Source organism: Microcaecilia unicolor, chromosome 5 (assembly GCF_901765095.1).
Source record: "Microcaecilia unicolor chromosome 5, aMicUni1.1, whole genome shotgun sequence".
NCBI classification, from domain to species: domain Eukaryota; kingdom Metazoa; phylum Chordata; class Amphibia; order Gymnophiona; family Siphonopidae; genus Microcaecilia; species Microcaecilia unicolor.
In genome coordinates this window covers 358,564,528-358,591,871 of record NC_044035.1, presented here as the reverse complement: position 1 = coordinate 358,591,871, position 27,344 = coordinate 358,564,528, and the positions used below count along the sequence as shown (strand labels likewise).

Genomic DNA, 27,344 nt, shown 5'->3' with positions numbered 1-27,344 from the left:
GAAATCTTATTCTGCAACGGCACCTGTGTAACCTGGTATCGGTGAGCAGTTACCAGCCATAGATAAATCAGTCCCTGGAGCGTAAATGCAACAGTGCGCGGGGAGCTCACAGAATTCTGTAAGTGACTTGTGTCACGGAGCCTGCCCATGCTCTGCTGGTTTATATACACTCCCTTTGCAAATACACACTATGTAAGTCACACTTTCTAACAGAACAGCACTCAGGCATCTTTTGGGCACGTTGAGAATGGCTGGGGACCACCCAGCAAGTCAATAAAATGAAAACTAGGACCAGAGAAAGCAAGCAAACTGTGGCCTGCACCATGTGGTAGGGAGGATGGGTTGGAATCAACATGCCAGAATTTGCCAAAAAAACAACTGGGTCGGCACCAGCAGGTTGGTGGTGGTGGTGGTGGGAACCATCCAGCAAGACCACAGGGACCTAGAAGGCCAGATGATCATACAGCAGCTTCACTAGTTTTGGTTTAGTTTACATTATTACAAAATGTAGTAGAAAATCTGATAGAAGCAGGTGGCTCCTTATAGACTAATTATTAAGGCCTGAGTGTTTGAGGACCAGAGTCCACTTTCTCAGAGGGCACCTTATAGAGTAACTCCCCGATAATCAAAACTATTTAACTGGCCAGGAATGGCTCCAGGCCGGTTAAATAGTGTTTAAGCACTAACTGCGGATATTCAAAATATCAACCCCTTATAGACTAGCTGATTTATTGAGGTAGTGGTAGGATATGGCTGATAGGGATTAAGTTTGGTTCTTTTGTGCTTTATTAACCCAGGATGGTAGAGAACCAAGGAGGAAGACAAAACTGACTTGGCAAAGGAGTGATAGCTATGTTTCTGTGACTGAAAAATGAGACAGAAATAACTGGGCAGACTGGATGGACTGATTGGTCTTTTTCTGCTGTCCTCTACTATGATTTGTTTGATGGGTTAACAAAAAATCAGAAACATAAAAAGTGATGAAATGACATAGGAAACGTCAACAATATCTACGAACCTTTTCCGTAGATGGGAAGGCGGTAGAACTAGAGGACATGAAATGAGATTGAAGGGGGGCAGACTCAAGAAAAATGTCAGGAAGTATTTTTTCCACAGAGAGAGTAGTGGATGCTTGGAATGCCCTCCCGCGGGAGGTGGTGGAAATGAAAACGGTAACGGAATTCAAGCACGCGTGGGATAAACATAAAGGAATCCTGTTCCGAAGGAATGGATCCTAAGGAGCTTAGCCGAGATTGGGTGGCAGAGCTGGTGGCGGGAGGCGGGGATAGTGCTGGGCAGACTTATACGGTCTGTGCCCTGAAAAAGACAGGTACAAATCAAGGTAAGGTATACACAAAAAATGGCACATGTGAGTTTATCTGGTTGGGCAGACTGGATGGACCGTGCAGGTCTTTTTCTGCCATCATCTACTATATTACTATATTGTTGGAAAAAGAAAACAAGCAGAAAAAAATGTGTTTTTTCTTATGCCATCAACAGTGCGAACTCTTGACAGAGCTCACACCTTCTTTCAGGATCACATGCTTGTGCGCACACTATCAGGAATGAGTGTGCAGTCGTCCTGAATAGTATCCCCTCTTGTGAAAGCGTGTGTACTCTCTCCGCGTGTGCAATATACACTTTTTGAATGAAAACATGAATGTTTCTGAAAATGACACAGGAAACATGAAACAGACATTTTCCAGCTCACACCCCTAATGTTTAAATGTGATAATGAGAGTGGGCCACTGGTGATGATGTCATCTGTGGAATCTTGTGCTATGACATCATCAGCTGAAGACCCAAACTGACTGCATTAATCTTAGTTCTAAACGTGGAAAGCCGTTTCCAGTCCAGCACAAAATTACTATTCACCATAACTTTTCGTAGATTGTAGTTTCGTGCCCGGATGTCTTGCATCAGCATCTCAAAGGGTGTCAGCTGATACTCTGTAGGCAAAGGGTTAAACTGCTTCTCCTGAACTTTCTTTAGTTTCACTCCTTGGCGAAGATCTCTCATCAGCTGCACCCACAGCCGAGCCTAAAACACCAGAAAACAGTAGCTCAGTAACCTGGAAACACAAAATGCAAGTAGAGATTGGCTTATCCACCACTGTTCTCCCAACCTGGTTTACCTGTCCAGCCTCACACAGACAAGTACACCTTCTCTTTCAGACCACGCATATTCCCGCCCTCTTGCAAGCTGCTACTTGTGCTCACCCTCTCAAGACTGGCATACACATTTTTCTTCTTAATGGCCCTCTCACAGGCTGGAACTTTTCCTCCTGTCTCTGGACTGGTATAACCATCTACCCTTTTGTGGGCTGGGTCCTGTGCTTATACTCTTTGGGGCTGGTATACCCATCCATCTACCCTTTTCAGGGCTGGGTCCTGTGCTTATACTCTCTGGGGCTGGTATACCCATCCACCTACCCTTTTCGGGGCTGGGTCCTGTGCTTATACTCTCTTGTGCTGGTATACCCATCCATCTACCCTTTTCGGGGCTGGGTCCTGCACTCTCTGGGGCTAGTATACCCATCCATCTACCCTTTTCGGGGCTGGGTCCTGTGCTTATACTCTTTGGGGCTGGTATACCCATCCATCTACCCTTTTCGGGGCTGGGTCCTGCACTCTCTTGGGCTGGTATACCCATCCATCTACCCTTTTCGGGGCTGGGTCCTGCACTCTCTTGGACTGGTATACCCCATCCATTCTTTTGTGGGCTGGCACACTAGCCTGCCTCTTCAGGTTGGCATAATTTGCTGTCAGTACAAAAGGAGAGATGTTTCCATAGGAAAACCACCTTCAGGTTTTTCAGAGTCAGAAGGGATGGACTAGAGGCTTCAGTACAGACAGACCGAGGACTTCTTGCCTCCGTTTCTGCTGTGTATTATGAATAAAGTGTTGCACAGAAATTCACAGGAGAAGCAGCTTCATCTCACCCAGTCCGTGTTTCGCAAGTTGCCCAGATCTGCTATTGACTTATCACTTGATGTTTCTTCATCCACTCTCAGCTTCATCAGCATCTGTAACAGTAGAACAAACCTTTTGGATCGAAATGACCTTCACACTCAGCTCCTGAAACCTGTTCTGATACGTCCCTGCAATTCCAGTACTGAGACCCCCCCCCCCCAATACACAGAGCTTTGCAAATGCACTTGCCTCTCCCTGCATCACTCCTTCCCCCCCCCCCTGCTGTTTCAGCACTAAGATGCATCTGTGTCCTGCCCTACTCCCTCGCTATAATGCCAGTACTGAGACCCCACCTCACAAAACACACAGAGCTCTGCAAATGCACCTGTCCACCCCCTACAATTCCAGTACTGAGACCCCCAGAGAGTTTTGCAAATGTACCTGTTTCCTGCCCTGAATCACTCTCTGCTATTCCAGTACTGAGACCCCCCCCAAACCTCTGAAAATGTACCTATCTCTCCCTGCATCACTCTTCCCCCCTCCCCCGCTATTCCAGCACGAGATGCATCTCTGTCCTGTTCTACACCCTTGCTATAATTCCAGTATTGAGACACCCCCCACACACAGCTCTGCAAATACACCTGTCCCCCCTACTATAATTCCAGTACTGAGACCCCCCTACACAAGCAGAGCTCTTCAAATGCACTGTCTCTCCCAGCATCACTCCTCCCCCCCATGCCATTCCAGCATTAAGATCTAACACACAGTTTTGCCACTGTCCCTCATTCTGCTCTATATCACCCATACACAGCACTGCTGCTGCACCTCATTCCTGCTGTGCACCACCCTCCTACTCTAGCACAGAGACTGCCTGGTATTTTCAGTTTTTCTTTGTTTTTTACTGCTCTGGATTATCCTGGACAGTGGCTTGTAGTCAGTTTGGCAAAGTTCATGTCACAGTTCTCTGTTCTGAGACTTCTCCTGTGTCCACTTTCAGATAGACTGGGCCCGTCCCCAGCTCACTCACCTGTTTTGCTTCTTGGACTTTTATCAGGAAGGCTTTCAGCTCCATCGTCTCCACAAACAGTGCCCTGCAGACAGCCTGGTAGTGCACCTGGGCCTCTCTGGGGTCTGTCAAGCGCACGGCACAGACCTTTAGCACGTGTTCAAAGGTGCGCACGACTCTGGGGGTCCCTTCCACCTCCTCTTCTTCCTCCTGCCCCTCATAGCCCTCATCTACAGCACCCGAGTTGCCGCCTTCCGAGTTGCTGTTGACCATGAGGTCAATGAGCTGCTCCAGCTGGGGGCTCAGCTCCCGCTCCTCACTGTCATCCAGGCCCCAGTCCAGTGCCCGATAGATGGCAAATCCCAGACTTTGAACCATCTGCAGAGTGAGGCAGAGACAGACAAGGAAGGGGAAGAGGGGACAGAAACAGGAATAACGGGAAGAGAGGAAAAGGCAATGTAAGGAAGGAGTTGAGACAGGTAGAAAAGAGAGAGTGAAGAAAGGAAAGACAATGGAGAAGAGGGAAGACAAGAACAGGGAAGAAAATAAGATAGAAAAGAGTGAGAATAAGGCAGGAGAGAGGAAAGACAAAGACGGAGGAACAGAGAGAAGGACATGGAAAGATGAAAAGGAAGGAAAAAGATTGAACGATAGGGAAAGTGGAAGAGGGAAGAGGAGAAAGAGAAATTAAAAATGATGCTAAGATCAGGGCCACTGAGAGCCAGAGCCGGGCCTGGGACAAGGCCGCCCCCGGGACCCCCCACCACCACCCGAGGTCGTCGTCGTCGCCGCCAGGCCCCCCCACCACCCGCTACCGGGCCGGGCCCTGCACTAACCTTAAACGCCTCCTTTCAGCACGTTTACAGCAAGCGGCAGCAGGGCAGACCTCTCCTTCCTTCCGTGCCCACCCTCGCGGACGTTACGTCAGGTGAGGGCGGGACACGGAAGGAAGGAGTGGCCTGCCCTGCTGCTGCTTGCTGCGAACGTGGTGAAAGGAGGCATTGAAGGTTAGTGCTGGGAGCGACGGAGGGAGGGCGGGTCGGACTGCGGTGTCGCCAGGCCCACTCCGGAGGCCCGGGCCCAGGGACTTTTGTCCCCCCTGTCCCCCCCTCTCAGCGGCCCTGGCTAAGATACTTTATACATTGTAACCAAAGGATAGCAGTTTATAATGATGCTTCCGTTACAAGATGCCACTTTTTCTCTGGGATTCTGCATGAAAATAGCATTTATTTGGTACAGAAATAGTGGAAGTTGCAGGATTCTTTATAATACAGCAGGTCGTCCACAGTACAGGAAGACAAAACCAGGTTTATTCCTGCAGAGAAATCAGGCACTCAGAAAGCAAGAACGTAAGAAAACTCATGCTGACCAAGGTCCATCGAGCCCAGCATCCTGTCTCCGTCAGTGATTATTATTATTAGTTACATTTGTATCCCACATTTTCCCACCTTTTGCAGGCTCAATGTGGCTTACATATAACCGTCAACGGCGTTACCGATTGCGGTCTGAACAAATACATGGTATGAATGAATACAAAGTGATATTGTAGTAGAATGAGGTACATGTATGGTAGGTACAGTCGGGGGACCTTAGAGAGGAAAAGGGGGAAGAAGAGTCAGGTAATGTTGAATCCAGGTCCCAAGAATCAGACAGATCCCAAAAAAAGGTAGATCTGTTTCTCATAACTCATTTCTAGGGATGAGCAACAGCCCTCCCAAGTCTACTTGGCTAATACATTTTTATGGAGTTTTCTTCCAGGAAACAAATTCCACAGCTTAATTACGCACTGCACTGGTCAATAGTTTCACGGAGGGTCCCCTTGTTTTTGTGTTTAACAGCTTAAGAACTATCCCATATTTAACCGTTCACCCCACTCATATTAATTTTATAAACATCAAACATATCCTGTCCCAGTTGTCTGCTCTCCAAACTATTTAGTCTCTCTTTACAAGGGAGGTTGTCATTTCTTTTGCCCTACTGCGAAATTTGCATGCAAATCAATCTCATGAATATTCATTGCAGATATCTGAAGACCTGACTGGCTAGGGATCCCCCAGGACAGGCTTGAGAATCACTATTTTACTGTACATCTTCTTTGAGAGAAGGTGATCAAAGCTACACATAGTAATCAAGGTGCAGAAGACACACTAGGGACCGATACAGAGACATAATGATGTTCTGGTTCTGTTCAACATCCCTTTTCAGATAATCCCTCACAGTCCATTTGCTTTTTTAGCAGTTGCAGGACACTGGGCAGAACATGTCAATGTGATACCCACAATGGCTTCAAGATGTTTTTCTTGGGTGGTCTCCTAACTCAGAGCTGGGATTATTTTCCCTATGTGCATCACTTTGCACTTGTTCATATTAAATGTCATCTTCCAGTTTGATGCCCAGTCTGCTCCTTTCACATTATATCATTTGCAAATTTGATCACTTCACTCATTGCTCCATCTCCAGATCATTTGAGAATTTTGTCACACAGCAGAGGTCCCAGTACAGACCCCTGGGGCACTCCACTAGTGACTATTTACTATTTACCAAAGGTACATCAAGCCCAGCATCCTGTTTCCAACACTGGCCAATCCAGGTCACAAATACCTGGCAAGATCCTGAAAAAGTTCAATACAAGAGACGGCTGAGGGGAGACATGATAGAGGCATATAAAATAATGAGTGGAGTGGAACAGGCGGATGTCAAGCGTCTGTTCACGCTTTCCAACGATACTAGGACTAGGGGGCATGCGATGAAACTACAGTATAGTAAATTTAAAACAAATAGAACATTTTTCTTCACCCTACGCATAATTAAACTCTGGAATTCGTTGCCGGAGAACGTGGTGAGGGGCGATTAGCTTGGCAGAGTTTATAAAAGGGGTTAGACGGTTTCCTAAAGGACAAGTCCATAAACCACTACTAAATGGGCTTGGGAAAAATCCACAATTCCAGGAATAACATGTATAGAATGCTTGTATGTTTGGGAAGCTATGCTGGTTATCCCAGAAATAGCAGTGGATTTTCCCCAAGTCAATTTGATAACGGTCTATGGAATTTTCCCTTAGGAAGCCATCCAGACCTTTTTTAAACCCCTCTAAGCTAACTGTCTTTACCACATTCTCTGGCAACGAAATCCAGAGTTTAATTCCACAAATTCCAGAGTTTTAAGTACACAAACGTTTCCCTGTGGATAATTGCCTATTCAGTCCTACTCTTCATTTCTGACTTTTAGGCAGTTTGCATCCTATCCCATGACCCTTGAATTTCCTAAGGAGTCTCTCATGAAGGACACCAAAAATCCAAACACACAATATTGACCGGCTCATCATTGTTCACTTATTTGTTTATACCTTCAAAAAAAAAAAGCTAATTGGTTTAAGGCAAGACTGTCTTTGCTGAATCTATACTGACTCATTACATAAGTACATAAGTATTGCCGTACTGGGAAAGACCAAAGGTCCATCAAGCCCAGCATCCTGTTTCCAATAGTGGCCAATCCAGGTCACAAATACCCGGCAAGATCCCAAAAATGTACAAAGCATTTTATACTGCTTATCCCAGAAATACTGGATTTTCCCCAAGCCCATTTAATAACGGTCTATGGACTTTTCCTTTAGGAAGCCGTCCAAACCTTTTTAAAACTCCGTTAAGCTAACCGCCTTTACCACATTCTCTGGCAACGAATTCCAGAGTTTAATCACACGTTGCGTGAAGAAAATGTTTTCTCCGATTCGTTTAAAATTTACTGCATTGTAGCTTCATCGCATGCCCCCTAGTCCTAGTATTTTTGGAAAGCATTGCCATTAAACCCTGTATATCTATATGATCGGTAATTTTCTTTTTATTATATCTTTAACCATTTTGCCCAGTACCAGTGTCAGGCTCACAGGTCTATAGTTTCCCGGATCACCCTGGGAGACTTTTTAAAAAATCGGCATTACAAGGCTGCCCCCAGTCGTTCAGTAGCATGGCTGATCCTGCTGTGACACGGTAGATAAGACGCCAAGCTGGTGAGGTCTGCCGTATCTGCCTGACTTCTCTGCTGACTAAACCTCCCTGTCTGCACTCGATACTAGCTGTGAGACAGGAGAGGAATTTATCCATGCCGCAGGTCAGGGGTCAATAGTCAGAAGAGGTTTGCACTACTTTCAGAATTAACCACACAAGCCTTTCTTTTTAAAAACTAGATGACAGACCATCGGTTAAACTTTATCCAGAAAAATGGGTCCAGTTCCAGATCCAGGAGGATAAATTGTAAGGAGAAAGGGGTGTAGTGGAGGCAAGAGGTAAAGTGAATTGGATTGTGCTGATATTCCAATGGTCTCCGGTTAACGTTATGTGGTTGCGCAGGGCCATAGGAACAGCTGTCCTACAGTTAACCAGATTACTTACCCGCTTAACTACAGAACTGCATATTAAGTGCATAAGTCAGCTGAATATTCACTTAAAATTAATGTGATCGTGCTCACTTTAGCATCACTACTACTAATTTCTATAGCGCTACTAGATGTACACAGCACTGTACACATTATATGCAGGTACTTTCTCTGTCCCTAGAGGGCTCACAATCTAAGTTTTTTGTACCCAGGGCAGTGGAGGGTTAAGTGACTTGCCCGAGGTCACAAGGAGCTGCAGTGGGAATCGAACCCAGGTTGCCAGGATCAAAGCCCGCTGCACTAACCATTAGGCCACTCCTCCCTGCATCACTGAATATCAGCGTCTCTGTTCCTTTAATAATGCTTTCCCCCCAAAATCAAATTCAGATACAAGGAGGAAAGCTTGGAGAAATGATATGAAATACTTGTAAGCTGAGAGAGTGGCTTGCGAGAGATACAGAGGACAGCGGTAAGGGGAGGTAGTAGAGAAAAGAAACAGAACAGGAGGGCTTAAATATTGGACTTTTTTTTTTAAACTACAGCCTCAACCATTTGAATTATAGAAGAGTCCAAAGAGGAGAAGATAAAAACTAATTACACAGAGCAGCAATATGGTTACATCAAAAAAGAAGATGAGATTTATTTATTTACTTGGATTTAGCTCACACTTGTTCCAACCTATGGACCAGGTGAGGCTCTGATTCAGTCTGCTGGTGAGAGGTGTGGTAGCCGTGTTAGTCCACTCTTAAAGGTTATCAATAGAAATCAAACAAAATCAAACATGGAAAAGAAAATAAGATGATACCTTTTTTATTGGACATAACTTAATACATTTCTTGATTAGCTTTCGAAGGTTGCCCTTCTTCCTCAGATCGGAAATAAGCAAATGTGTTAGCAGATAGTATATATAAGAGAAACATCAAAGCATTACTTTGACAGTCTGACAGAGTGGGAGGGTGGGGGTATGCATGGGGACATCAAAGCATTTCATTGATATTCTAACAGAATGGGTGTTGGTAGGTGAGAGGAGGGTAATAAACAGAGAAATAAACAGAGAAATACAGCTTTATGTTTTATAATGAGTTAGAAAACCCAGATCCTTATTAAGTCCTGTTTGTTGGGTGTCTACACAGACATCACATGAAAATAGCCGGTGCCAGTCAGGCCCCCACCCCTGTGGGCCAACACTTCACTAGACCAGAACACTGCACCAGTGATTTATTTATTTACGGTTCATTTCTACCCCACATTTTCCCACAAATGCACAAATTTCACAGTAAGAATACTGAAAGGTAATTTTAAAACAATACAGGAACGTAAGACCTTTGAAATAAGAATGATTGAATATTTTGACACCCAACAGACAGGACTTAATAAGGATCTGGGTTTTCTAACCCATTATAAACCATAAAGTTGTATTTCTCTGTTTATTACCCTCCTCTCACCTACCAACACCCATTCTGTTAGAATATCAATGAAATGCTTTGATGTCCCCATGCATACCCCCCACCCTCCCACTCTGTCAGTCAGTCAAAGTAATGCTTTGATGTTTCTCTTATATATACTATCTGCTACCACATTTGCTTATTTCCGATATGAGGAAGAAGGGCAACCTTCGAAAGCTAATCAAGAAATGTATTAAGTTATGTCCAATAAAAAAGGTATCATCTTATTTTCTTTTCCATGTTTTATTTTGTTTGTCTGCTGGTGATAAACAGTGCCAAAATCCCCACCTGACATCTTTTCCCTCCTCTTCTCCTGGCTTGCAGTTCAATATCCCCTACCCCTGCCTTCAAACTCCTAGAGGGCACTGGCAGGTACAGAGTTGCACCTGAATCAGAGCCTTTCCTCTGCTGCATCCTGCCCCCCTTCTGATGCAACTTCCTGTTTCTGGAGGGGCAGCACATAGAGGCTGAGCTGGGTGCAAGCCAAGGATGTTTAATGAGAGGTTTTAATTTCCCCCAGTGCAGCTGCTTCCATCTTGGTACACCAAAAACAATGAAATTGATAGGGCAACAAGCTCCACCTACTGGCTTCAGCCCACATTATGGGCCAGATGGGCTTATGCCATCTCCTGTTATCAAATCTCCTTGGTGCAGGCAGTATGTGTAAATCTCTGCCACTGTCAGTGCCATCTAGGAGTTTGAAGTTAGACGGGGCGGGGGATTGAGAAAGAGGGGGATATCAGACTGTGGGCAACAGGAAAGGAAGGGAGAGGGGGAGATGCCAAACTGGGATTTTGGTACCCTTTATCAATGGCTGGGGGGAGAGGGAAAGAATTCAGACAGAGACAGTGATACCAGATCATTGGGGGTAGGGAAGGAAGTAGAGGGAGAGATACCAGATCACAGGTGAGGGGAGAGGAAGTGGAAGGAAAGATACCAGATAAATGGACAGGGGAGTGGGGGAGTAGAGAGATACTGGATCGTAGGTAGGGGTGGGGTTGATGCAAGAGTTGGCTCAGGGTGACACTTTCTAGCTCAAGGTGAGCTACATTCTAGATATTTTTCTGTCCCTGGAGGGTTTACAATGTAAGTTCTAACTGAGACAATGGAGGGGTAGGTAACTTGCCCAAGAAGAAGCAGCAGTGGGCTTTCAGTTGGGCTTCCCTGGTTGCCAACCCAGTGCTCCAACCACTAAACTACTCCTCCACCAACATGAAACTGCTGTGAGGCTTTGTTACATTTTAGGGCATAACGGAAGAGGAGGAGGAAGAGGAGGTCAGTTTCACTGCAAGATCAGCAAGCTGGCTTGAGTCAATTCACTGCTGGTGGACAAAGTTGTACTGCAGAGAGGGTGAAGAGGTCCTTAGCACCGTGATAGTGGAGGACCGGAGGGAGTGGCAACCACTGTGAAAGGGTGAGGAAGGGTAGTGGCCACAGCGAGAAAGGTGACAGATGGCAAATGCCCTTGGAGTGGAGGAGTAACGTAATGGTTAATGCAGTGGGCTTTGATCCTGGCAACCTGGGTTCAATTCCCACTGTAGCTCCTTGTGAGCTTGAGCAAGTCACTAACCCTCCATTGCCCCAGGTAAAAAAACTTAGATTGTGAGCCCTCCAGGGACAGAGAAAATACCTGCATATAATGTGTACAGCACTGCGTACGTCTAGTAGCGCTATAGAAATGATTAGTAGTAATAGTAGTTAGCAGGAGTAATCTAGGCAGGGACCTCCAGGCAGACTTTATCTGCTGACATCTACTGTTTTCCTATAATTTCCATTTATCTAGCATAAGCAAACATCTTCTGTAAAGAGTTTGAAGGGCATACCTGTGGTTCCGTGAATGCCATCAGTGGATCCCGCTGCTTGGGGTCTGCTAAGAAAAAGAAACAGAGCAATTATTCCCAGTCTGATTCTTCAACCCATAGGGTCCTTTGTATGCTGTACTGAATATAACGAGTGCTGATAAACCCTTCATAAAAACTCGGGACATGCCAGATGATGGCTGAGGCATGATGAGGTCCCAAGTCTGTCACTTGCCTTCCTCTCACCACTGCCACTGACCCTAGGTGACCGCTCCATTTCCCTTTACAATTAACAAAAAAGGCCAATATACTACAATACAAGGGGACAATGCATGAATAAACACCCAAAAGCCAGCCGGTCAATATTCAGCTGGTGGCAGTCAAGAGTCTCTTCAGAGGCTGACCACTGCTGGATGAATTAGACTCGGATATTAAGTGCTAGCCTTTATCAAGACACTGGGTCTGGGACAGCCAGCAGCAGTTTCCCTTTTTGCTGTCCTCAGCACCGTGAAAGCGAAGGACCGAAGGGAAGGACAATCACTGTGAAAGGGTGAGGAAGGGTGGTGGCCACAGCGAGAATGTTGACATAAATGCGAGATTGGCAGTAAATAAGAAAACACTACTAAGAGACTGGATAGAAATGGAACAACTCGGACTACTGCTCCTAACTGAAACATGGCTGCATCTTGAAGACGACCCTACACTACTAGACCTATGCCCACCAGGATACAAAATAATACATAGCAACAGAACCAAAAGAAGAGGAGGAGGCATTGCAATAATATACAAATCCTCCTTCACAGCAGAACCTGTTGCTAAACACACATCCTCAACAGTCGAAATCCTGGCATGCAAAATCACCGACAAAACACCAGCTGACCAACTATGCATCACATTATTCTATCACCCTCCAGGAAGCTGGACAAACGTCCAAGATGATTTCATGGACTTCGTATCAAACATCTGCACCAATCACCCAAATGTCCTACTAATAGGTGACATAAACCTGCACCTAGAAAAACAAAATGACACAACCACCAGAACTTCATAATGAATGTCATAAATCAATGGAACTTCACAACAGCACAAGGAGTTTCATCGCACACAAAAGGACACCAATTAGACATACTAGCCCACAGATTCTCAACGAGTAACAACCACATATTCACAAACGACACCTGGAAAGAGGCACCATGGTCAGACCAGAGCAAGCTCACTTTCACACTACAATGGAAAGAAAATGGCAAGAAAAGAGAGCCAAGAACCCATTTATAACCAGAAGAAAAGTAGGCAACCACACATTCTGGACAACAACAATATATGAACTCAATGACATACCACCTGAGGGTAAACACTTCATGAGAAACTGGGACGAAACAAGTGAAAACACACTAAACAAAATACCATTCAAAACAAAAACAAAAATCACAAAACCACCACGTCCCTGGTTTAATGACAAACAACTACACACGAAGAAACTCTGTAGGAAACTCAAAAGAGCATGGGTCAAAAACAAAACAGATGCGAACAAAACCATATGGCGAAAAGCTATAAGAACATACACAAGCAGCATAAAGAAAGCGAAAGCAGAACACTACAAGTACATATACGAACCTCAACCAGAGCAACATGAAAAAAAGGTTCAAACTCATGAACAAACTACTGAAAACCCAGAACAAATTGGCAACAACTGAACAGTGCCGTAGCGAGGGCGGCTGACACCCGGGGCAGGTCGCCACTGCGCACCCCCCCCCCTGGATGCAGCACGACGCACCCCCCCTCGGCGCGCACCCCCCCAAATGCATTCTTACTGCCATACGAAAGCGGGGGGCGGGTGGGAACGCCAATCCGCCCCGAGTGCACGTCGCTGGGAGCTGCGTCGGCTCTGCTGGTTCCTTGCTTTCTCTGCCCCGGAACAGGAACCATCGGAGCAGGGAACCATCGGAGCCGACACCCCCCCAGCGGCATGCACCCGGGGCAGACCACCCCCCCCCTTCCTACGCCACTGCAACTGAAGCACCATCAACTACAGATGAGCTTCCACAATACTTCAAAAATAAAATAGTAAAACAAGATCAAACCTTGCAAAAGCACAAATAAATGTTACAGACTACCTACAGGACTGTAAAACACATGACAACCACACCGCAGCAGACAGAATATGGACCATGTTCAAACCACCCCAACAAGACACAGTAAAGACACTATTGACAAAATACATGCATGCACACTGCCTACTTGACCAATGCCTCAACTACACGATGAAAAACCCACCAGACTGGTTCATTGAGTAACTCACCAAACACATCACATACATGTTTGAAAGAGGTCCAATAGACAATGCGACATAGTACTACTACTACTACTACTTAACATTTCTAGAGCGCTACTAGGATTACGCAGCGCTGTACAATTTAACAAAGAGAGACAGTCCCTGCTCAAAGAGCTTACAATCTAATAGACAAGTGAACGGTCAGTCTGATAGGGGCAGTCAAATTGGGGCAGTCTGGATTCACTGAACGGTAAGGGTTAGGTGCCGAACACAGCATTGAAGAGGTGGGCTTTAAGCAAAGACTTGAAGACGGGCAGGGAGGGGGCTTGGCGTAAGGGCTCAGGAAGGTTGTTCCAAGCATAGGGTGAGGCGAGGCAGAATGAGCGGAGCCTGGAGTTGGCAGTGGTGGAGAAGGGTACTGAGAGGAGGGATTTATCCTGTGAACGGAGGTTACGGGCGGGAACGTAAGGGGAGATGAGGGTAGAAAGATAGTGAGGGGCAGCAGACTGAGTGCATTTGTAGGTAAGAAGGAGAAGCTTGAATTGAATGCGGTATCTGATCGGAAGTCAGTGAAGTGACCTGAGGAGAGGGGTGATATGAGTATATCGGTTCTGGCGGAATATGAGACGTGCAGCAGAGTTCTGAACAGATTGAAGGGGGGATAGATGGCTAAGTGGGAGTAAGTACTCACACCTGTCCCAAAAACACTACCAGCAAGAGCAGCGATATCACAAATTACAGACCAGTAGTCTCAATACCACTACTGACCAAAACGATGGAAGGTCTAATACAGCAACTAACGGAATACTTGACAAAATTCTCAATTCTTCATAAATCCCAATTAGGTTTCAGACCACAACACAGCACTGAAATGGTCACAACCACCCTGGTAACAAAATTCAGAAGCATAATATGCCAAGGACAAAGCAGAGGGTGGCTACGAAATTAGTAAGCGGTCTTGAATGCAAAAATTATAGGGACAGGCTTATGAACCTCAACATGTATACGCTGGAAGAGAGGAGGGAGAGAGGAGACATGATAGAAACGTTTAAATATCTCAAGGGCATTTATGTACAGGAAGAGAGCCTTTTCCAAATGAAGGAGAGCTCTAGAATGAGGGGACATATGACAAAGTTAAGAGGGAATAGGCTTAGGAGTAACCTAAGGAAGTACTGGACTTGGGAAACATAATAGTAAACATAGTAGATGACGGCAGAAAAAGACCTGCACAGTCCATCCAGTCTGCCCAAGAAGATAAATTCATATGTGCTACTTTTTTATTTGTACTGTCCTCTTCAGTGCACAGACCGTATAAGTCTGGCCAGCCCTATCCCCGCCTCCCAACCATCAACCCCGCCTCCCAACCACCAGATCTGGCACAGAACCTATAAGTCTGCCCAGCACTATCCCCGCCTCCCAACTACCAGTCCCGCCTCCCCACCACCAGCTCTGGCACAGACCGTATAAGTCTGCCCAGCACTAGTCCCGCCTCCCAACCACCAGCCCCAGCACAGACCGTATAAGTCTGCCCAGCACTAGCCCCGCCTCCCAACCACCAGCTCTGCCACCTATTCTAGGTTAAGCTCCTGAGGATCCCTTCCTTCTGCACAGGATTCCTTTATGTTTATCCTACACATGTTTGAAACACTGCGCTATAGCACATAAGGGGAATTTCAGCAAATGGCCCCAAAGAGATGCACCAGGATGATTCGCAGTAAGATCACAATCTGTAAAGAGCACTCCTTTGAGGTACACTAGATTATTGCATATTTCGGGCCTACCTTTGGGCCTGAGCCTTTATGCCTGCAAAAGCTGGTGTAAAATGTTTGTGCCCAACTGATGGCAGTTAGGTGCACAAATAACATCGCACCTGAGTCCTGGGAACACCCCTCCTGTAGCCACGCCCCCTTTGGAGTTGCAGGCGATGAAATTTAAAGCGCATGTTAGTGGAGGAGTGGCCTAGTGGTTAGGATGGTGGACTCTGGTCCTGGGGAACTGGGGAACTGAGTTCAACTCCCACTTCAGGCACAGGCAGCTCCTTGTGACTCTGGGCAAGTCACTTAACCCTCCATTGCCCCCTGTAAGCCGCATTGAGCCTGCCATGAGTGGGAAAGCACAGGGTACAAATGTAACAAAAAAAAAAAAAGAATAAGGGCATAGGGTAGATCTAGGAATGGAGGAGTGGCCTAGTGGTTAGAGCACCAGGCTTGTAAGCCAGAGGTGGCCGGTTCAAATCCCACTGCTGCTCCTTGTGATCTTGGGCAAGTCACTTAACCCTCCATTGCCTCAGGTACAAACTTAGATTGTGAGCCCTCCTGGGACAGAGAAATATCCAGAGTACCTGAATGTAACTTACCTTGAGCTACTACTGGAAAAGGTGTGAGCAAAATCTAAATAAATAAATATTCTAGAATTCTAAAGAATAACAAGATTCCATATAGAATTTCAAAGTGTAGCAACATTCCATGTAGAACCCCAAAGAGTAACAAGATTCTTTGGGGTGCAGGAGTGGCCTAGTGGTTAGAGCAATCCAGAGGTACAAACTTAGATTGTGAGCCCTCCTGGGACAGAGAAATATCCAGAGTACCTGAATGTAACTCACCCTGAGCTATTACTGAAAAAGGTGTGAGCAAAATCTAAATAAATAAATAAAGATTCCATTCAGAATCTCAAAGAATAGCAACATTCCATGTAGAACCCCAAAGAATATCAAGATTCTGGAATCCTAAAGAGTGACAAGATTCCATGCAACATTCCATGTAGAACCCTAAAGAGTAGCAGTAGTGGAGGAGCGGCCTAGTGGTTAGAGCACCAGAGGTGGCCGGTTCAAATCCCACTGCTGCTCCTTGTGATCTTGGACAAGTCACTTAACCCTCCATTGCCTCAGCTACAAACTTAGATTGTGAGCCCTCCTGGGACAGAGAAATATCCAGAGTACCTGAATGTAACTCACCCTGAGCTACAACTGAAAAAGGTGTCAACAAAACTACACACATAACTCCTAATCACTAGTAGCTAAGTACTTGTTATCACCTAATTATCTAGTTCAGGGTTGTCCAACCTCAGTCCTTGGGTTTTCAGGATTTCCCCAGTGCATGAGATCTATTTGCATGCACTGCCTCCTTTGTATTCAAATAGATCTCTCATGCATATTCATTGGGGAAATCCTGAAAACCCGACCTGGCAAGGGCCGAGGTTGAACACTCCTGATCCAATTAGTTTTCGCTCCATAACCAACTTTCAGTGACCCTATACAGAGTCCTGGTGAAAGCACGCTTGTGCATTAAGCGACCTTTTTCTGTGCACTTCCATGCACAATGGCGTAACTGCCGCACAGCTATAGAACTGTCTTGTTTTGTTTCCTTTTTTCTGATCTAATAACCAGCTTTATGTGCAGTGATATTGTCTGAAAACTCAACTGTCAGGCCATGAAAAGCACAAGGTAAAAAGCGTAAGTATTCCAATACAATCTTAAAGAGCAGCAGCACCACGTCAGCACACCACACACCTTAAATCTGTGGCCAAGAATGACAATGTCACTGTTTACTTAGTGTAGCGAAAGCATGTGTTAAATTTCCTTCTCCTCCTAAGGAAGTTTCTAACGTGGAATTATGAGCCAATAATATCAAGACTTGAATCAGCTATTCCTCCTGTTTATCGCAATTATGTAATTTCTCAGGGGAGGTGGCTGGGAAATTAGCTTCACAGGAGGAATCGATAAGAACTAAAGCATATAACGTGTCTTTTCATAAAAAGAAATTAGAATCTTTAGAAAGTGTCAATCAGCCTTTACTGAAGGACAATCTTTTCTTAAAGTCTAAGACTGACCTGACTGCAAATAATTATTATTATGATTTATACATTTTTGTTATACTAGATTGCTAAAGAAATATTTTTGGGATATCTTAAATATTGTTAATGAGGAATTAACTATACTTTCTAGAGTGCATTATGTACCATCATCTGTTAGCTCAGGAAGGTGTTAGTGGATCTGATGTTCTTACACCGTCAGGGATTTAAATTTAACAACTCTGCTGGAAACTTCTGTAGAAGCTACTTTGGTAGTAATTGTTTTGCATTCAATTGATCAGGGATCCATAGGAATATAATGGGTGTCTCTATCATTAGCGAGCGTTAAAAAGTGTGCGTGCCTGCAGCGCAGCTTAGTTAACAGGGCACATATTGTTTCACGGTTCCAAAATTAATTTAGCTTCAGCTACCTTAGAAGTGAGAAGAGAATTTTTGCAACTGTTTTTTTCATCAAAACTGGGTAGTTTTTTTTTTTTATTCTCTAGGAAATGTATAATTAAAGATGCCGCTAAATCTTACTTTCTTTTAACCTGTTCGGTTGAAGCAATTTTCAAAAGTAAGAAAAGGATCAGCCTGTCTTCTCCAATCAATAGTGTTGATATGATGTGAGTCGTTCAGCTGAATTGGTAACAGGGCAGACTGAGTAAGTCTGTTTATGTGATCTTTTCCTTTTTCTGTATTTTCTTTTTTGGAATTTGCAAATAGGTTTCTCCAGTAGTGCACTACAGAGATGGGGTGAATTTCTTTTTTTAAACGACTTCCTATGTAAATGATGAGGAGTGGCCTAGTGGTTAGGGTGGTGGACTTTGGTCCTGAGGAACTGAGTTCAATTCCTGGCACAGGCAGCTCTTTGTGACTGTGGGCAAGTCACCTAATCCTCCATTGCCCGCCGCATTGAGCCTGCCATGAGTGGGAAAGTGTGGGGTACAAATGTAACTAAATAAATAAAAATATCTCTTTTCCTTGAAGGAGTGGCCTAATGTTAAGTGCAGCGGGCTTTGAGCCTGGTGATCTGGGTTCAATTCCCACTGCAGCTCCTAGTGATCCTGGGTAAGTCACTTAACCCTCCATTGCCCCAGGTACAAACAAGTACCTGTATGTACTATGTAAACCACTTTGAATGTAGTTGCAAAAACCACAGAAAGGCAGTATATCAAGTGCCATTGATCCTGGGGAACTGAGTTCGATTCTCACTGCAGCTCCTTGTGACTCTGGGCAAGTCCATTGCCCCTGGTACAAAATAAGTACCACTTTGGATGTAGTTGCAAAAACCACAGAAAGGCAGTATATCAAGTGCCATTAACAAGATTCCAGGCACAATCTCAAAGAGTAGCAACATTCCGTGTAGAACCCCAAAGAATAGCAAGATTCCGGAATCCCAAGGAGTGGAAGAGTAGCCTAGTGGTTGCTACTATTTGAGATTCTACAGGGAATGTTGCTAGTGGAGGAGTAGCCTAGTGGTTAGTGCAGCGGATTTTGATCCTGGTGTTCGTTTCCCACTGCAGCTCCTTGTGACTCTGGGAAAGTCACTTAACCCTCCACTGCCCCAGGTACAAATAAGTACCTGTATGTACTATGTAAACTGCTCTGAATGTAGTTGCAAAAACCACAGAAATGCAGTATATCAAGTGCCATTAGCAAGATTCCAGGCACAGTCTCAAAGAGTAGCAACATTCCATGTAGAACCCCAAAGAATAGCAAGATTCCGGAATCCCAAGGAGTGGAAGAGTAGCCTAGTGGTTGCTACTATTTGAGATTCTACAGGGAATGTTACTAGTGGAGGAGTAGCCTAGTGGTTAGTGCAGTGGACTTTGATCCTGGGGAACTGGGTTCAATTCCCACTGCAGCTCCTTGTGACCCTGGGTAAGTCACCTAACCTCTATTGCCCCAGGTACAAAAACAACAACAAAAAAAACTTAGAGCTTGTGATCCCTCTAGGGACAGAGAAAGTACTTGCTTATAATTTGTACAATGCTGTGTATGTCTAGTAGCACTATAGAAATGATTAGTAGTAGTGTTTTATATTGTAATCTGTTTGATGATAAATAATAAAATGGAAATGTTGATATTGCCCAACTGTGAAAGCCCCTCTTTAAAGCAGTTCTCACTGATGTTCTCTTAAGTGAATTAGAAAGGAGGTACCCGTTTCCCTAAAGAACTGATACTGGAAGTAAGGAACAGCTTAAAACAACAATGTCACAAGTTCTGCTGAATCCAGTTTACCATCTGTTAAATTTTTTTTTTTTTTTTACATTTGTACCCCACGCTTTCCCACTCATAGCAGGCTCTATGCAGCTTACATATTAGATACAGGTATTTATTTGTACCTGGGGCAAAGGAGGGTTAAGGCTTAAGTGACTTGCCCAGAGTCACAAGGAGCTGTGCCTGAAGTGAGACTCGAACTCAGTTCCTCAGGACCAAAGTCCACCACCCTAACCACTAGGCCACTCCTCCACTGTTGCTACTATTTGAGATTCTACATGGATTGTTGCTATTCCACTAGCAACATTCCATGTAGAAGTCGGCCCTTGCAGATCACCAATGTGGCCACACAGGCTTCTGCTTCTGTGAGTCTGACGTCCTGCACATACGTGCAGGACGTCAGACTCACAGAAACAGAAGCCTGCGCAGCCTTCTACATGGAATGTTGCTAGTGGAATAGCAACATTCCATGTAGAATCTCCAAATAGTAGCAACATTCCACATAGAATCTCCAATAGTAGCAACATTCCATGTAGAATCTCCAATAGTATCTATTTTATTTTTGTTACCTTTGTACCCCGCGCTTTCCCACTCATGGCAGGCTCAATGCGGCTTACATGGGGGAATGGAGGGTTAAGTGACTTGCCCAGAGTCACAAGGAGCTGCCTGTGCCTGAAGGGGGAATCGAACTCAGTTCCTCAGTTCCCCAAAGTCCACCACCCTAACCACTAGGCCACTCCTCCACTGTTGCTCCTATTTGAGATTATGTTGCTATTCCACTAGCAACATTCCATGTAGAAGTCGGCCCTTGCAGATCACCAATGTGGCCACACAGGCTTCTGCTTCTGTGAGTCTGACGTCCTGCACATACGTGCAGGACGTCAGACTCACAGAAACAGAAGCCTGCGCAGCCTTCTACATGGAATGTTGCTAGTGGAATAGCAACATTCCATGTAGAATCTCCAAATAGTAGCAACATTCCACATAGAATCTCCAATAGTAGCAACATTCCATGTAGAATCTCCAATAGTATCTATTTTATTTTTGTTACCTTTGTACCCCGCGCTTTCCCACTCATGGCAGGCTCAATGCGGCTTACATGGGGGAATGGAGGGTTAAGTGACTTGCCCAGAGTCACAAGGAGCTGCCTGTGCCTGAAGGGGGAATCGAACTCAGTTCCTCAGTTCCCCAAAGTCCACCACCCTAACCACTAGGCCACTCCTCCACTGTTGCTCCTATTTGAGATTATGTTGCTATTCGACTAGCAACATTCCATGTAGAAGTCGGCCCTTGCAGATCACCAATGTGGCCGCGCAGGCTTCTGCTTCTGTGAGTCTGTCGTCCTGCACGTACGTACGTGCAGGACGTCAGACTCACAGAAACAAAAGCCTGCGCAGCCTTCTACATGGAATGTTGCTAGTGGAATAGCAACATTCCATGTAGAATCTCTAATAGTATCTATTTTATTTTTGTTACATTTGTACCCTGCGCTTTCCCACTCATGGCAGGCTCAATGCAGCTTACATGGGGGCAATGGAGGGTTAAGTGACTTGCCCAGAGTCACAAGGAGCTGCGGGAATTGAACTCAGTTCCACAGTTCCCCAGGACCAAAGTCCACCACCCTAACCACTAGGCCACTCCTCCACTCTATTTCATACTGCTAATAGCCTTGAGAACAGTAAAAGCAGTAAATTCAGCCCAAGACATCTTTGAAGTGAAAAGCAAACTTTAAAGCATTAGATTCATCACAACTGGATACTTGTGACCTGCATTGGCCAGTGGTGGAAACAGGATGCTGGGCTTGATGGACCTTCAGTCTGTCACAGTATGGCAACACTTATGTTCTTATATTATGGTTCTCTGAACACTTCACTTCTCGCATTGTTTTACAGTGGTTGGGACAGGGTGTTTCATTATTTCCCTTCTAGTATTTTGTTCATTTTGTTCACTGCTTTGATGGTGAAATAATTAAAAGGTGGACGAACAAATATATTAATTAACTAACTAACTAACTATATACTTCTTGTGTAGCCTGTGTTTGACAATTTCCACAAGTGATTAATATGTCCCTGTTCTGTTCCCTGACAGCCTTGCACTAGTTCATAACGTGATCCTAAAATGTGTGTAATGTCTTTACTGTTATTCTCATTTCTAAGAACTTTCGCTGCTGCAGTCTCTCATTGTAAAGATATATGAGCAAGGCACTGTGGTTAATGTAGTTCACAGGCAGTGCAGCCACACTTGCTTGGTTGTGCAAGAGTTGTTACCACTGGTTGTAAGGCTGCCTGGCCCTCCCCTCTCTCTCTCTGCCAAACTTGGCACCTCTGTCTCCCTGCTACCATTTCCTGTTCAGCCTTACTATCTCTGTCCTAAGAGGTCAGCCAGGTATGACCTTTCCTTCCTATCTCTAGGACCACCCCTTGCCACCCGATGGCAAGCTCTGTTCCCATTGGCCTCTATCTGCACCCCCCCCCCCCCGAGCCTGTAAAAAGCCCCATCACCTCTTTGTCCTTTCAGCCATGAGGTATGCTAACACCATCCAGCCAGGGGCATGGAGATGACCCCATCTCGCTCCAGACAGCTCTGTCCTGCTGAAAATCCCTGTAACGAACCTGGATTTTTTACCCTGTAAATATCTTCTTCCAAATGAGATATCGCACATTGCAGTCACCCAGCTGTGGACTATTTCTACCTGTTCAACTACTTTCCTCTCCCCTGCAATACAACTACCTCTCTTCAGATCTCCACCTCCCACAGCCTCCAGATTAAGAAGTCTCTGTATCCTGAACATCTATCTGTGAGTAAATTATCTGTGATTTATTCAATAAAAGAGACTTCATAAAATAATAGAGACTTCAGGTGATTGCTGGGCCAGGGTTATGCTCCATGATATTGGGGCTTCTAATTACCAAGCTCCAAGAGTCATGACAGTCCCGATAAAAAAGAAAATTATATTGCCTTGGGTGTTCTTTTTGATTGGAAAGGTGATTGATTGATTTTACTTTAAAAGATTTCTGAAAAGAACAGGATTAAATCTGGTCTTATCTCCCAATGATATCTTTTATAATCTGGTTAGTGTAATCCACTGTGAACTTGAATTTGGAAAGGTGAGTAATTAATCTAAACATCCAGATAATCCCAGATGAAACAAAGAGAGGGTGTTAACTGAGATAAAGTCCTTCCTAAGGACAGTAAATTGCTGTTCTCTTTGTCTGAATTCACTTGTGAAAAGGATTTATTAAAAACAGACTCATTGGGCTCAAAAGAACATTGCACAGTTCTTAATTTTTGTTGACAAGATAAAATTAAGCCCTCGCAGATAAGAGTGAGAGGTTTTAGACAGTCAATCCTGACTTCTTGCAAACGGTCTCACTTTAGAAGCCTTACATGAGTATAAGCTCATTTCCACGTGTAAGCAGCAGTTTTAGGAAGGCTGACACTCAAATGTGTGCACCTGCGGCCAGGGGCGTAGCTAGATGGCCAATTTTGGGTGGGCCAGAGCCCAAGGTGAGCGGGCATGGAATTCACCCCCCCCCCCTGGTCCCCCTCCGGCTTGCCCCTCTCTCCACCCCTCCCTGCCCAAAAACCCCAAATACTTGAGCTGACGGGGATCCCCAAACCCTGTCTGCTGAAGATTTCCTCCTCCTCCTCCTCCTCAAGCAGCCAGTACTCTTCCAAACGGCCAGCCGGCAGCACTTGCCTCAAACCGCTGGCAGGCTGTGCATGCTCAGTGCTTTTGCATGTGCAGAAGGGCCAGTCTGTGTCAGCTCAAGGCAAGTGCTGCTGGCTGACATTTGGAAGAGCGCTGGCTGCCCAAGGAGAGAAAACTTTCAGCTGGCAAGGTTTGGGGATCCCCACCAGCCACGGCAAGTGTCACAATTTTGGGTGGGCCTGAGTCCAAAGTGGGTGGGCCCTGGCCCACCTGTAGCTACGCCACTGCCTGCGACACTCATAATTCTGAGGGAGGTATGTTGTGGACATGGTTTGGGAGGGCCTGACAAGTGTACAAGAGAAATACATGTGCAAATACTGTTAGATATACAGAGCCCAGAGTGCTGCTCTCTTTAGTTTTGTTTTTGTTTTTTTAATGGCTGCTGCCAAACAGAGGTGCTCTACGTTCACACTACTGATGCAAATTTGGGCTTTTAAGATGAAATAGGTTTTTTTTTGTCCATTTATAATTCAAAGTTAGAAGTGGGCTTTGATCCTGGCAACCTGGGTTCAATGCCCACTGCAGCTCCTTGTGACCTTGGGCAAGTCGCTTAACCCTCCACTGCCCAGGGTACAAAAAACTTAGATTGTGAGCCCTGTAGAAAAAATCCACAGACAGAATCCCCCTTGTAGTGACATACAATCCAGAGCTGGAAAAACTGAGGAAAATCATAAGAGATCTACAACCTCTACTCCAGGAGGATGAATTACTGAAAGAGATATTCCCATCCCCACCAGTACTGGCCTTCCGACAGCCGCCCAACTTAAAACACAAGCTAATCAGAAGTAAACTTCCATCACAGACTGAAAAGGAACAGAAGGGCATACTTCCCTGTAATTTATCCAGTTGCAAACTATGCCAAAATATTTCACAGGACCCCAAAGTCATCCACAAAGGAAAGATATTCAACATAAAGGGATCTTTCACTTGCTCATCTTCCAATGTGGAATATATCATTCAGTGTAAAAAATGTAACGAAGGATGCTATATTGGAGAAATAGGCCAGATGCTTAAGACAAGATTCAATTTACATAGACATCATATGAACAATACTGGTGCCAGTAGGGCTCCCACACCTGTTGGTCAGCATTTTACAGGACCAGGACACTGTACCAGTGACTTCACAGTGAGAATCCTGAAAGGTAACTTTAAAACCATGCAAGAACGTAAGACCTTTGAAGTCAGAATGATTGAATATTTTAACACCCAACAGAAAGGACTTAACAAGGATCTGGGGTTCCTAGCCCATTATAAACCATAAAGCTGTATGTCTCTGTTGATCACCCCACCCCTCACCTATCCACACCCATCCTGTTAGAATATCAATGATATGCTTTGATGTCCCCATGCATACCTCCTACCCACCCCCATCCTCCCACCCTGTCAGACTGTCATAGTAATGCTTGAATGTTATCACTTATATACACTGTCAGCTAGCACATTTGCTTATTTCCGATCTGAGGAAGAAGGGCAACCTTCGAAAGCTAATCAAGAAATGTATTAAGTTATGTCCAAAAAAAAGGTATCATCTTATTTTCTTTTCCATGTTTTATTTTGTTTGATTTCTATTGAGCCCTGTAGAGAAAGTACCTGTATATAATGTGTACAGTGCTGTGTATGTCTGATAGCGCTACAGAAATGATGGGTACTAGTAAATTGCTTCTTTGCACCCCTAATGGTATAATGTTAATGGTGGTCTCTGCACCCATTGTAAAGGTGCAGGCGTTCAGTTAGGTCCTATGTTGTAACTGCATAAGTGAGTGTGAAAGAGTAAGGCAGCCTTCTCAGGGTTTCTTCCTCTCCTCTGTTCTGTTCTGATGAACAATTCCTACCTTCTGCTCTCGGGCTTGCCTGCCTTTTCTCCGATAGCAGATGAACCATTTTGTCCTCCACACATCTGCTTCTTATGTGTGGGAAACAGGTACCTCAAGCCCTGAATAATGCAACGCCCTCCCTCAGATGTGGCAGTAACAAAGGGGTCCCATCAAAGACAGAATTCCTTTGTTACTGCCGCATCTGAAGCAGAAACCCTGCAAATGCCTGCGGGTCACTTTCTGTAGCTGATCACAGACTTGGGAGGAGGATCTGACTGTTTGCAATCCTGGTTACTGATCTTGAAAAGTCTCTTGGAGCTGTCGATGGAGGGAAATGCCAGAACTAAAGTGGGCGAACAGTGGAGCCTGTGGATTTCACTTACTCTGTACTATGCTCACTTGCCCTGTCCTTTTATCCTCACCTCTTTATTCCCTTACCCTTAATTGTTCTGTTTGTCTGTCCTATTTAGATTGTGAGCTCTTTGAGCAGGGACTGTCTTTTTGTGTATGGTGTACAGCGCTGCTTGTACCTTGTAGCGCTATAGAAATGATAAGTAGTAGTAGTACTACACACACTAAGAGGTGTGCCATGAACCAGAGATGCTTGATATCTGCTAACACTGAGGCAATGCAGAGCTTAACCCCCTGAGACAGAAGCTTCTGCTGTCACTGGAGGGTTTGTTGCCATAAGGACAGCAGATGGGGCAACACTGATTCTGAAACAGGTCTCCAAGAGACTTCCAAAGAGAGCACAGTACCAGAGGCACTCAAATACAGAAACAAAGTTTTCAGTAAAGATCAGAGGTCCTTCCCACTAGCACCAGAGTTACAGGGGCCCCAGGGTTGACCAATTTCTGGAACAGGAAGGATGGAACTGGAGTCATTCTGCCATAATGAACATGATGTCTGTAAGCTTCCAAAAATTCCAAGGGTGCCTCCTCTTCTAGGTGTGGAGGGCAGGGGGGGGAGTGGTGGGCTATATGAGTGATCATTTCCAAAAAGAAACTGCTAGTCAAGAGTCGGTCCTCCTGTTTTATCTTATAGGCGACTTCCTGTCAGGTTTAATTGATTGTAATTCTGCAGCTGGAAAGATGAAGATAAACAGGAATAGACGGGGAGCAAAGTGTGCTCAGATCAGCAGGGTTTTGGAGAAAAAGAGGCATCCCGGAATTCCCAGATCAGTGTTTCCCATCAGTCCTGGAGTCCGTCCGTCCCCCCCCCCCCCCCCCCGTGCCAGTCATATTCGTTTTCAAGATATCCAGAATGAATATGCACAAGATTGATTTGCATAGACTGTCTCCATCCTATGAAAATCTATTTCATGCATATTCATTGTGGATATCCTGAAAACCTGACTGGCAAGGGGGGTGCTCCAGGACCAACTTGGGAAACACTGATCTAGATCATTCGGCACAGAAAGGCCAGTGATGTTGTTGAGAAATCTCTCTGCGGCTGGCTGGCTGATATCCTGCAGCTTGGTCTCACAGATTTTATACTGGATAAAAAAACTCTTTGTCTGGATCAGGCTTATGTCTGTCAGCTTCAGCTGCAGTAGCCCCACCTCCTCAGTGATGTAAGACATCTGCAGAAACCTCAGCCCTAAGGATCCCCATGGCACCTGTCCTATTAAAGGCAAGCTGATGTTTGAAAGCAGGGATGCAATGCAACTCCTGTGCGATGGAATCTGCTATAAGAAACGTGATAACCGAATATTTCCTACGCTCTGTTCCTTTCCCTTTGAAGACATTAGAAATGCCTGGAGAGAAACTACCTAAAAGAATGTTACAAACGCCAGCCAGCTCAAAAGTGAACACCTCTGTTCCCATCTTTATGTTCGTAAAATAATTCAAAACGGGGCTCCCGTGATTTCTAAGGAGACCCTCCCCCCTCCATTCCCAGTACACTCAAGACTCTGACTGTGGGAGGTCATGTGATGCAAGCTTGGTGAACGGGTGCGTGAATGGTTGAGTAGGAAATTGAGGGTGAGCTAGTTAATGATG

General features: G+C 45.1%; 1 protein-coding gene across 1 annotated transcript in view; it reads right to left on the bottom strand.

The window, feature by feature from the left end:
* Positions 1-27,344, bottom strand: part of LOC115470969 (protein spire homolog 2-like) — a 101,784-nt gene that overhangs the window by 59,481 nt on the left and 14,959 nt on the right. The window contains 4 exon segments of the mRNA XM_030204617.1: positions 1,876-2,040; positions 2,942-3,025; positions 3,940-4,296; positions 11,559-11,605. Coding sequence (XP_030060477.1) covers positions 1,876-2,040; positions 2,942-3,025; positions 3,940-4,296; positions 11,559-11,605 — 653 coding nt within the window.